The sequence below is a fragment of the Quercus robur genome, chromosome 1 (assembly GCF_932294415.1).
Source record: "Quercus robur chromosome 1, dhQueRobu3.1, whole genome shotgun sequence".
In the NCBI taxonomy this organism is placed as follows: Eukaryota; Viridiplantae; Streptophyta; class Magnoliopsida; order Fagales; family Fagaceae; genus Quercus; species Quercus robur.
The window spans coordinates 33,270,472-33,283,002 of NC_065534.1; the positions used below are offsets into that span (position 1 = coordinate 33,270,472).

Sequence of the window (12,531 nt, forward strand, 5' to 3'; positions counted from 1 at the left end):
GATGAAAGTGAGGGAAAGAAGGCTAAATATTAGGAATTTTATTAGCTTTTTTTTAATATAGTTTTTGAGAGGTGTTATGTCCATAACATTTTCACAACAAATCCTCATTGGCAGGTTGCTACATGTTTTTAATTTGAATGTACAACTAAAATTACTTTGTTACCTACTAGTAACAGCAAGTAACAACATGCCACATAGGGAAAATATTATGGATATAACATTTTTCTTTTTAAATTGGAGGTGTTTTACTTTTATTCGGATGAAATATGAGAAATACTTTGTCCATAATATTTTTACAACAAATCTTATATGGTAGATTGTTACTTACTATTAACAATGAGTAAGAGAGTAATTTCAGTAGTGAATTCAAAGTAAAAACCTGTAATAGTCTATCAATTAGAATTTGGTGTAAAAATGCTATGGACATAGCACCTCTAAAAAAGAATAAAAAACGCTAAATTTTAGGGAACATAAAGATTTTTTTTAAAAAAAATCTAAATTTTAAGAATTTTCTTATTAAATTCAAAATAAATTTATTATTTGATATTTGTGACCATATTTCTAATGGAAATTACCTTTCATTTGTGGTTATATTTTTGAAGCATTTAAAAGAATAGGTAAGAGGTTAAAAAATAAATTTGGGGGTCATGGCCCCGGAGCTCAACATGGCTCCGTCCCAGGTGACAGAGGTTCCTGTTATGGCCATATAGTGCAGGGGATACAAGTGGAAGCTTGCGCTTTTGGAGATATAACATTTTAGCTCACTCGGAAAGAATGAAATCACGTGGCTCATCATCACCAACAAGCAGAACAAGCCTTGTGCTGCGATGATATCGCTAAAGGAGGTTCCAAATTTTCTCTCTACGTTTGTTAGTCATGATTCTCATCTATGTTACTGTTTCTGTTTTTTATTTATTATGAATTATGAATGAAAGTTCAAGTTTGTACTCAAAAAAGTTAAGTGTTTGGAACACACATGCACAACAGCATGCCAATGCTAATTATAACTGAATTCAGGCAAGAATGTTTCTAATTAATCAAACCATTATCTCTACTACATTGCCCTTTGTTTAATTTAAGATTTAACGATAGAGGGCCAGAGGCTAAGAAGCCGGACACGTATATGGATATGGGTATAGCGTATAGGTATGACACGGCGACACGAGTACTTTCTGAAAAATTATAACATAACGGACACTGATATAACACAAATATGGCATCTGAAATGAAGTATCCGGCTGTCTGGGCTTCCCAAGCCAGAGGCATTCCCAATGTTGCTCTCCTTAGCAGCAAATCTTGTTGCCCTTCGTTTATAATTTTTATTTTTTTTTTTTTTAATAACAAATTCAATTAACATTAGCTAGCTGGTTGGTCTGGGTTATTTTCATTTGGGTTGGTGAATCCTGCTAATGGACCATGTATATCAGACCCATAAACATGACCCATCTTGGTACGCTTTGTTTCCAAGTACTTCTTGTTTTCCTCTGTAATTGGTGTCAACACAGGAACTCTCCCAATGACTGCCAAACCGTATCCCTTCAGACCAGTGAACTTGGCTGGATTGTTGGTCATTAGCCGCATTGTTTGAACTCCAACGTCTCTTAGAATCTGCTAGTATCAATTTTGGAAGGTTAGACTTTATGTTCATCTATCAAATTACAATAATAATTTGGAACAGCACGCAAAGTTAATGTAATTGTTCACATATTTTAGTAAGAATAAGAAAAACTTATGCACTATAAATAAGGAATGATGGCAAAAATAAAGGAAATTAAAGTGGATGTTGTAAAATTGTTTACATAGCCTTCTTTTTTGTTTATTTTTTATGTGATATAGTTTAGTCTTCTTTTTTCTTTTAGCTAAACTGAAATCTTTTCTCACAAAGCTCACTCTCTGAACTGGCCGATTAATAATAGGGCCATAGGGGGATGTTTATTACACACTGTTACACACATTGTGTGTTTTCTTAATTCACAATTTCCGTTTTTGAAACATGCTGTGTGTTACATACTTTCCCTAATAATAGATTGGGATGTGTTTTCAGACTTATACACATTTATTAAGGCACATTACATTTTCATGCATTGTGAGTTGGTAGATTGACGCTGCTTTGGCCAGAATTCATAGTCTGCTATTAGTAATTTAGTACTTAAAAGTATTCTGAAAAAACTACACAAACTCCTGCGATATGCTATGCTTGGATGCAGGGTCAACTGGTTAGAAGCATGTTGGTGGTTTAGGATTTTGCAATAATTGTTAGTTTATCATTTATTCTAATAGTTTCAAAAATAATGTTCTCACATTTGTTAGGATTTGGGGTGAAAAGGTTTTAGTATAGATAACTGTTTTTACATGAATGTTTGTGCAAGGAGGTCTATGCATCCTATCTTTCTTATCTTTTCTTTAATTTTCTGTGAGAAATCTATCTTGAATGATATTTAGCTAGAAGAAAAGCTTTATCATACAGACCTGGGCACCAATCCCGTACTCACGTGCATCAACAGCTAACCCAAGTTCTATATTGGCCTGGACTGTGTCATGACCTTGATCCTGCAAATTATACGCCCGAAGCTTGTGACCTAAGCCTATTCCTCTGCCTTCATGACCTCGAAGGTAAACAACAACTCCTCTACCAGCTTGTTCTATTAACTTCATTGCCAAATCCAACTGGTTGCCACAATCACACCTAGCTGACCCAAGTATATCCCCGGTTAAACACTCTGAGTGAACTCTTACTAGAACATCTTGTCCATGGCCAATGTTTCCCTGTCAGTGTTTGAAGCAAATGTGAGTAAGCAGAAAATGAAGCAACTACCATTATTATTAGATAAACCAAATCACCTTATTGTATAAGGACCACTTTTACCTTCACAATCGCTATATGTTCTGTTCCATCTAGCTTTGAGCGATAGCAGTATGCCTGAAATAGACCCCATTTAGTGGGCAGACGTGAAATAGCAGTTCTTTCAACCAAATTTTCCCTCTTTCTCCTGTACCTACAAGCATAATTCACAATCATTTACTAATGCATAATATAGTCATTGGTGTCTCCCCCTTTTGAAAATGAATAACCAGATGAATGAAAGAGAAGGCATAACTTATGATGACAAGTGAAGTAGTGTGCTCTGAACTGGGAAATGTTGTGTCATTGAACAATTAAATAGTATATGTTTGTGTTTTATTGAACAGTAAAAAGCACTAGGCTAGGGCATTACACTAACTTTTGAACTAAAAATGAGGGGGTCAACCATATATGAATATCTTATATTAGTCACACTTTTGTTCATGATTAAAGCCACTGCTGAAGTAATTATGCAGACAGTGGTTGCACCTACTTTTTAGGTGGGCACATAACATTTAGAAAGAAAGTTAATTTTGAACATATATGTATATTACCTATTAATTCAGCTTGACCTTATTTAATTAATTTTCTATTATTCTGTGGGAATACATACGAAAGGGGCCACTGAAAAATCTTCTAAACAACTTTGACCAGAAGATTTGATCTTCTTCACTCAATCAATGCATCAGTGTGTAACTTACCTAATCAAATCAGTTATTGACACAATTGGAATGTTGTGCTCCAATGCCAACTTTCTTAAACCAGGCAAGGATGCCATTGAACCATCATCTGCGTCAACAATAGCTGAAAGAACAGAAACTGGCCTCAAGCCAGCCAGTGAAACCAAATCTACAGAAGCCTCCGTGTGACCAGCTCTCCTAAGAACCCCTCCATTCCTGTACTTTAGAGGAAACACATGGCCTGGCCTTCGGAAGTCTTCTGGCTTTGACTCAAGAGATGAGAGAGCAAGAACTGTCTTTGCCCTGTCTGAAGCTGATACCCCAGTAGAAGTGCCAGTCTTTGCATCCTATGCAGGCAAACAAGACATGTTGAGACACCTGAGTTTGCCTGTTGCAAATCTTCAATCTATTACAATAAATGGTGCTGTAGATTTATACAAGTCCAAAGAAGTTAGAAAAGCCTAGACAATACCACTGTGATTGTGAAAGTGGGGGCTGAAGAATCCTCATCCTCAGTGTCCGGTGACATTAGAGGAAGCTTCAGTCTTTGAAGATCCTCCTCTTTCATTCCTACCGAAACAATTCCTGATCCATGTTTGACCATAAATGCCACGTCCATGGGACTCGTAAGAGATGCTGCCATGACAAGGTTTCCTTCAATATTTCCATTTTCATCATCTACAACAATCACAAACTAAGAAATTGCAATGGAGGTTAACATTAAATTTCACCAAGATTAAAGTTTTATAAAGAAAACTACTCCCCCCCCCCCCCCCCCCCCAAAAAAAAATAAAAAGAATACATTCATGAAGCAGTCTAATCCTAAATTTTCACAAACTATATATTTGTCACTTCCAATAAGTGTTAGAATGATGGTTAAATTATTAAATTTACTATTTCCTAATAGCTGAAACTTTTGAGACTATTATTAGTTTATCATGATGAAATCAAAGCTGGTGGTCCTTATTTCGAACAATGTTGCTTTCAGGACAAGTGGTAGTTTATCAAAAGAATAGATTAACAATGGAAATTACCAACCTTTCCTTGGTGTAGTGTATTAAGCGCCTGCTCAATTGAAAAGTACCCCTCAGATGGGCAGTCAGGGTCACCCTCAGCGTCGCTGACAAAGAAATCAATGGTTTCCGGAGTAATTTTAGCATCTAGAGTCCCAAATGGCGCTGAAGCCAACTCATCATCAAAGGCCCCAAACACAGACCCATTTTCACTCCCTTTTAAAGAACTATCATCAAACAGATTTTTAGCTCCAATCCCAGGCACCCCAGCAGCCCAACAGGGACGATTCAACAACCTGTGCTTGTATAGGCAAATTCCAGCTCTCTGAAAAGCCACCAAAGATGGGTGCCAACTACAACAACACCACCGTTAATTGTAACATCCTGTTTATTATTTAACTTGAACACAATAGAGACAGAGAGAACTAACCTTGAGCTGGTGAAGATGTGAGAAAACAAGGGATGAGTAAACAAAGCAGAATCCATGGATTTGAGTTTGAGTCTGAGATGCTTCACAAAATTTTAAGAACGGCTAGCTTTTTTAAACGTACATTCTACGTGTTCATTTTGGCTGCACAGTTTGCATGTTACGTGCCAAATGAAGGAACAAAAGCCCACCTCTGGTTCTGGATGTGTTTGTAAACTAATTCGTTATCCAAAAGTTTAAATTATTTGAAAATGTACGAAGTTTCTCTGCCACATGCTATTCATATATTAATAACCATGACAGCGATACTTCGATGTGTACAAGAGCGTGCCAATGTTATTTTGGACTGAATTCAGGCAAAGAATGCTTTCTGTATGGTACACTTCTAAAGTTTAAAGTCCTTAACCCCACCAAACTATCATCTCACACCTCCACTATTTCACATATGAGATATAAATATTTCCACATCAATTATGAATATTTATGTAAAATTGTGGATGCGAACGTTTGTGAAACAATATTTTTCCTTGACATCAAATATAGTTGTCTTTATTATTTATTTATTTATTTCAATCTTTTCTTGCTAACCTAAGATAGTATAAATAAGAATAACCTATCATATTGTATAAAATTACATTTTACCTTGTTTGTGTACTCTTGTATATATGACAAACTCAAGATAAATTGGAGAGATGAGCATCAATTGATGAATATTTTTAGAATGATTAGTGTTGGCTAATCACGTGTCAAAAAATTCAATTATAAATTGCAAATTTTCTGTATTTGAATTTCTACATTATAGTAATTATAGTGAGTCCAAAGGATCAAGTTAGAAGCAAAAAGTTTAAGTTACAGCAGCAACATAAATTTCAGTCAAGTGAAATTTTCAAGTCAGTCGAGCGAGTTCAACAGAACTTGAAAATCAGAAAACACATAATGTCTCGTTCGAAACTGGCTTGAAAATGGGTCAAGCGAGTTTGCACAAGAGAGAAGTTTGTTAAATTTTTCTCTGTTGTTCCATCATCCAATTGTGCCTCACATAACCACGAAATCTCACCCTAATTCACAACAGAGGAGGCAGAGACTACCCATTCCCTTAGAGAGAAAACTCATATTAGCCTCCACTCCATATTGCCATACCTGGAGGAAATCAAAGCCAACCTCTCCTGTATCAACAAAAAAAAAAAGCCAACCACTCCATATTGCCTTGGGATCCAAGGATTGAGTGATTAGTGCTGGAAATCACAAAATTTATCCCTAAAACTCCAAGTGGCTTTAAAGTATCCAATTGCTTAGATTTGTGGTTGGCAATGGCATCTCAACTTGTGAAATTGGTTATTGTAAAGAGAAATAATGGTTGTGCAACTGGTTGTTGGCAGGAGTCAAAAGCTTAAATACAAGTATGTCTATAAATTAGGAAGGTTTATAAGTGTATTGTATTGCAACTATCTTTCTCTAGTGAATTCATTAGCTGAGTAAGAGGACTCACAACAGTGGTGCTATATAGGTATAATGGTATTTTTTAGATCTCAATCACAAAAAACAATGATGTAGCAATGGAGCTAAATCTAAAAGATTTAGCTCCTCAGCTACAGTGCTCATCCATCTTTAGATGTGCACTGTAGCTCAAAGGTAAAAAAAAAATATATTTTTTTTTATTACACTTCTCTCTCTTCTCTCATTAAATAAACATTTCCTTTTCTCTCTCTCTCTCTCTCTCTCTCTCTCTCTCTCTCTCTCTCTCCAGCTTCTCTTCTTTCTTCTTTCTTCCTCAATTTTTTTTCTCTCTAGCTTGCCGGCCAGCTCCCTCATCCCTCAGCTTGCCAGCCAGCTCCCTCATCGTCGATCTGTTCCGCCGACCCAACTCACCGACCCACCCCAAGCCCCATCGCCCAACTCACCCAGTCCATCCTCAAGCCCCAAGTCGCCGCTGGGTTTCATCATCGATCCAAGCTCTGGGTTTCTCTAGGTTTCATCATCGAAGCCGTCGCTGCCTTCCTCATCGTGGGTTTCATGGGTTTTTCTGTCGATCAAGCTTTGGGTTTTTTTTTTTTTTTTTCCTGCTGTGGACTGGTGGTGGTGGTGGTGGTTGTGGCTGTGGCTAAGGAAAAAGATTGGAGATTTGGGTTTTTTTTTTTTTTCTTCTCTGCTGTGAACTGGTGGTGGTTGTGGCTGTGGTTGTGGCTGTGGATGATAGTAGAGGTAGTTGTGGTTGGTGCTGTGAGTTTTTTTGATATTGGGATATATTATTTTATTGTAGTGATTATAATATTTTTATTGTGATGTTTATATTATTTTATTGTGTTGAAAGCTAAAATAGATCCACTGCTGCAGTATGTGTGTAGGTAAAATAGATCAAATAACTTTTATTGGTGCTAAATAACTAAAATTATAGATCCACTGCTGTGGATGCTCTAAGGCCTCAGTTTTTTTTTTTTTTTTTTTTTTTTATTCGTAAAAAATGGTAAACGTACTAAGTTAACCCTTTTTTTAGAAGGAATTTTTTTTAGAGAGTTTTAACCTATGTCGTTTGCTCCCAATGATAGTTTTTTATTATCAGACTAAGATACCAATCGGTTTTTGGGTTAGGCGATGATTGAACTCCAATTCTCTTATTCAACCATCATAGACTTTATTAGTTGAGTTAACTGGAACCCACTTTTGAGAAGAAAGTTCACCCATTTATAATATTACTTTTATGACGGAGTGCATGCTTTTTGGCATGTTTACAATTTTCACTATCATCTATATATGTGTGTGTGTGTGTGTGTGTGTGTGTGTGTTTGTAGGGAGGATAGGGCCATAAATGTAAATTGGGCTATAGGCCCTGTCCGAGAACACTTATTAGTCCGAGGACAAGGAAACCTGGATATAGAAGTGCGGACTAGTAAATAGAGGAAGATGTTTAGTCATAAGGGTTCAGAAAAGTGGTTCGAGGACAAATGCCTCCTCGGCTTAACAAAGTAGAGGTCGAAAAGGCTGACATGCCATTAACAACAACATTCTGGGTAGTTCTAATGGTAAGGATAAGCATCAGGAAGGAATAAGTCAATGGGATCTCGTTCTTTATATTCCCCTCCCTTACTTTATCTCCACCCTCTACGTGTAGATCATCAAATAATCTATAGAGAAATGACTGTACACTTAAAAAGTTGTAACTGTGGTTAAGCCTAAAGATATTACATAAGAACAACCTTCCTCACACATTACCAAGGAGGATTTTCCTTACCCAAAATTGTTTGTTTATGCTTTCCAGCAACAATTAGCTTATTGTAATTGTTGTCCAACTCATTAAAGTTCAGTTTCTAGCCCATTTTCTACAAATTCATTGTTTTGGGCTCTTTGGGCCTTTGTCCATCTCATTTAGGCTTTGGGACCAAATGCCACTCTTACAATATATATATATATATATATATATATATATATTAATAGGTAAAGTTAAGAAAAAATCCAACTAGATTTTAATTGGATTCTCAATTTTGCATCATGTGTCCCATGTAATTTTTAATTTTTATGCCAAATAATCTATATATCTATATATCTAATAACAGGTGAAGTTAAGAGAAACTCAAATTAGAATTTCAAATTAGAGTTTCAATTTTGCGCTATGTGTCCTAAATTATTTATTCTGAAAGAGTTTTATTTCATAATTTTAAAATCAAATGTGGGACCGCATCATAAATATTCATCCAAGTGAGTTATTAAGTACAAAAACCAAAGAGTCTAGAATAAATTAATCGTAAAAAAAAAAAAAAGATTCAGAATAATTAAAAAAAAATGGACAATTTACATTTTATATCTAATAATATCCTTACACATTTTTTTAAAGAGTTAACAAAATATAAAAATGACTATCAATAGTATTTAAATTTTATATAAATATATATATATATATATATTATATTATATTATATTATGCATCTTATTGTATATCTTTAAGTGTATTCATGCATATGCATAGGGTTACAAGCTAGTTTATTAAATGTAAAAATCGACGAGTCCAAATTCAATTAGATTCTAAATTAGATTTCAATTGAAGTCCAATTTTGCGCCATGTGTTCATCTTTTTTTTTTTTTTTTTTTTTTTTATGGTAAGTAAATTATTACGTACAAAAACCAAAGAGTCTAAATCCAATTAAATTCTAAATCATATATATATATATATATATATATAATGATATTTTAGAGAAATATGGTTTAAAAAATGTGTAACGTATAATTGTGATTGTTTTTAAATATACTCATGCATATGCACGAGGGTTACACACTAGTTATAATTAATAATGGAATACATGATTTTCGATATGCTCACAATTTTAACAAATTTTATTATGTAAGCAAAAATTAACAATAAGATAACATGACTAATTTGATGCGACAATGGTGGTCAAAGCTAAGAGTCAATGGAGTTGGACCTAATTCCCTCTCACTTTGATTTGAGGGAATGAGAAATAAAAATAATAATAAAAGATGAGGAGAAAAAGTAAATAAAATCCTTTGTTTGGTTATAATTAATTGGGGTGAATTAAAATGATCAATCTTCCTTCATGGTCTACCATATTCTTTCCTCTTGAATTGAGAGGAAAATGAGACAGATGAGAGAGTTCGGATGATAAGACCCACCAATAAATTATATTTTCTTCACTTTCTTTCTTACAAACCAATCAATTGAAAGGAGATATTCTATAATTTCTCTTCCCTTCCCTCTCCCCTCTCCTCCTCCCCTTCCTTTCCCTTTTCTCCTATGTGTTCTTGCCAAACACATAATTAAGCATGAAACCCACCATTTCATTTAATCCCTTGTTCTAGTTGTTTATGATCCACAAGCTTAATGCACATATTTTAAATTGTTATTTTTTAAAACTTTTTGAAGTTTAATTTGTTACATTTTGAAATTATATAATTTTTTGTTTTTGAAACTGTGGGGGGATAAAGATCCAAAGTAGTTAAACAAGCGGCTAAGGTTATTTCAGAGGAGTTAAAATCCATAAAATGATCTAGGGCGGAGATCCCACGACTTGAAGAGAGGTTGGGGTAACTCATTTGGTGAGGATTCTGAGGACATACTCCAGACCTCGGAGGGACGAGCACCAGTGGTATAAAGGGCATGGAGCTAAACCACCCAAAAGGGAAAATTGACTCGGCATGGAACACGAGAAGGATGAAGAAGGAAGGGCATAGAAGCCATCTCCTTTGCATTAAATACAATACAACCACTTCTTTGGCCGTATTGATGAGGAAGTGACCGTAAACAATGGTGGCATAGCCAAGATTTTAGTGTAAAACTTACTAGTATGTTCCTGATGGGACAAGGATCCAAGGAATGTGATACCAACCCTCCACGTGTAAAATCAAGATGCGTTCAAGTTGGATATAGAAGGAAAAATAGAACATCTGGGAAGAGGGAGGGAAAAAAAAAGAAGAAAGAAAAAAGGAAAGGGAGAGATATTGTTCATCTGGTTTATAGCACCTTCCTCGGACCAAACCTAAGGACAAGCACTTAAACTTGTTTTTAATCCAATTTCCAAGTTGAATATTAATGAAACTGATAGCACCTCTTTATGGTGTTTTGACAATGTCATTCACGATCTTGTAGTGTGTATTTAAAAGTAGACTTGACATTCCATCTCTAAAGAAATTGATTGTGATAGTAAATAGCAAACATATTAATTGACGTCTAGTCGTTGTTTTGCTTTTTTCCCTCCACAAAAAAAATATATAATTTAATTTGCAGTACTCATATATCACATGTTTTCAAATGTAATTTTTCGTAAATCTTTTAGGATTGAAAAAAAAAATTTTGAAATTTTTGGAACCACAATAGTCCCTCGTTCTAGTTGCTAATTGAATATTTCTACTTAAGATATATTTTGTTCAAAGAAAAACACAAATTTATTTTAAAAACAAAGTATTTTTCATTAAGTTTCGCACCGTTTGTTTTGATGGAAAACCTTGTGTAAAAATAGTTTTTCGTGTTTTTCAATGTTTGGTAGCATAAAAAAAAAAAATTAAAAGAAAACTATCTTTGATCAATAGAAAAATTATGACTTATTTTTAGAGATTGTTTTCCACTATTTTTTTTAAGAAAACAATTCTATCTCACAACAAACTAAATAAAGGAAGTTAGGAGATTAATTATTTTTCAACTCATTTAAGGTGGCTACCAAATATAGGAAAATTGGATAGTTTTATAGAAAATATTTTTTAGAAAATGACTCATTTTCTAAAAAATATTATCGCCAGAACAAACATAGTTAGAAGTTAGATTTATTGTCTTATATAACAATTGCATGCAATATCTTTTTTTAGTAAAGAGAAAAAGGTTTCATTTCATGAGAGAGTAATGTTGTATGCATAAATTAGATAAGATTACTAAAAAAAGTTTCATCTCAGGAGAGAGAATGTTGTATGCATAAATTAGATAAGGTAACACCTTCATATCTAAGGGTATCAATTCGGGTTAGCATGTTGTGTTCGTGTCTTGCCAAGATATTGGTATTCGACTAAATGGCTCAACATGAACTCAACTCATTTAATAATTGTGCCTTGGCCCTTCAACTCTAACACGTATGACCTATTAATGAAGTGGGTTAACACAACATGATCCATTTGACACACTTAGTAAACGAGTCGTGTTGGGTTAACATGAATGTGATACAACCTATTTTAACCCGCTCAATATTAAGTAGGTTGGGTTGACACAAATTCAATCTATTTACCCCGCTTCAAAAAAGAACCTAATTAATATTGTCATAAATTTAATACAAACTCATAACATCAAAATATATATTAAGTTTACAATTTGAAAGTTAACAATAATATCAAATACTTAAAACACATCGTCCAAAAGTTCAAGATAACATCAAAATACTTAATAAATATTAAGCCCATAATGTAGTACCATTCATCTAGAATATAAGTTCTTTACATCCCAAGAGAAGTGCATATACTTAAACCCAAGTCAAAATAACATAATTCAACAAAAAAATAACATCATTTTTAAGTATTCATATGAAATTTTAGAGATTTAGGGTTTGTAAAGTTTCAATTTACAATTGTAACATTTATAAGTTTTTGTAATTACTCACTTTTCTTTTTAAATTTAAAATATAGGTTAGATATTAAAGGAATTTGAAAATTTGAAAATAAAAATGAATATTTATTAGTTATACAAATTAGACATATTGTATTAAATGGGTCATTTGGGTTGACACAAATAAACTGGCGTGTCAAATGTGTCAATTGCGCTTAGGCGGGTTGACCTGCTTATGACATATTTCTAATGGTGTAACTTTTGGGTCGACCCATTTATGACTCGAACTTGCTAATACCCAACCCTAATCCATAAAATCTTGTAATATAAATTTGGCAAAAATACTTTTTTGGTCCCTAAATTTTGACCTTATTCTCATTTTGTTCCTTACTTTTTTTTCTTCTTCTGCTTTTAGTCCCAAAATAAAAAACGTGTTCCATTTTGATCCCTACTATCATCTTACTAATGAAAAATAGCCTACGTGGTAAACAGAGTGCATAGTTGGCACACATAACACCTAGTGGCCATTAAAATAA

The 12,531-nt window shown here is 34.0% G+C and overlaps 1 protein-coding gene across 1 annotated transcript; it reads right to left on the reverse strand.

Annotated features, from left to right (window-relative positions):
• Window positions 1-962: 962 nt before the first annotated feature.
• On the reverse strand, window positions 963-5,193 carry LOC126732300 (monofunctional riboflavin biosynthesis protein RIBA 3, chloroplastic). Its single transcript, XM_050435114.1, has 7 exons — window positions 4,966-5,193; window positions 4,561-4,888; window positions 3,995-4,216; window positions 3,544-3,869; window positions 2,867-2,996; window positions 2,470-2,766; window positions 963-1,608 (listed from the first exon to the last, which is right to left on the reverse strand). The coding sequence occupies exons 1-7, from the start codon at window positions 5,019-5,021 to the stop codon at window positions 1,357-1,359; spliced, it is 1,611 nt and encodes a 536-aa protein (XP_050291071.1). The 5' UTR covers window positions 5,022-5,193; the 3' UTR covers window positions 963-1,356.
• Window positions 5,194-12,531: the final 7,338 nt, after the last annotated feature.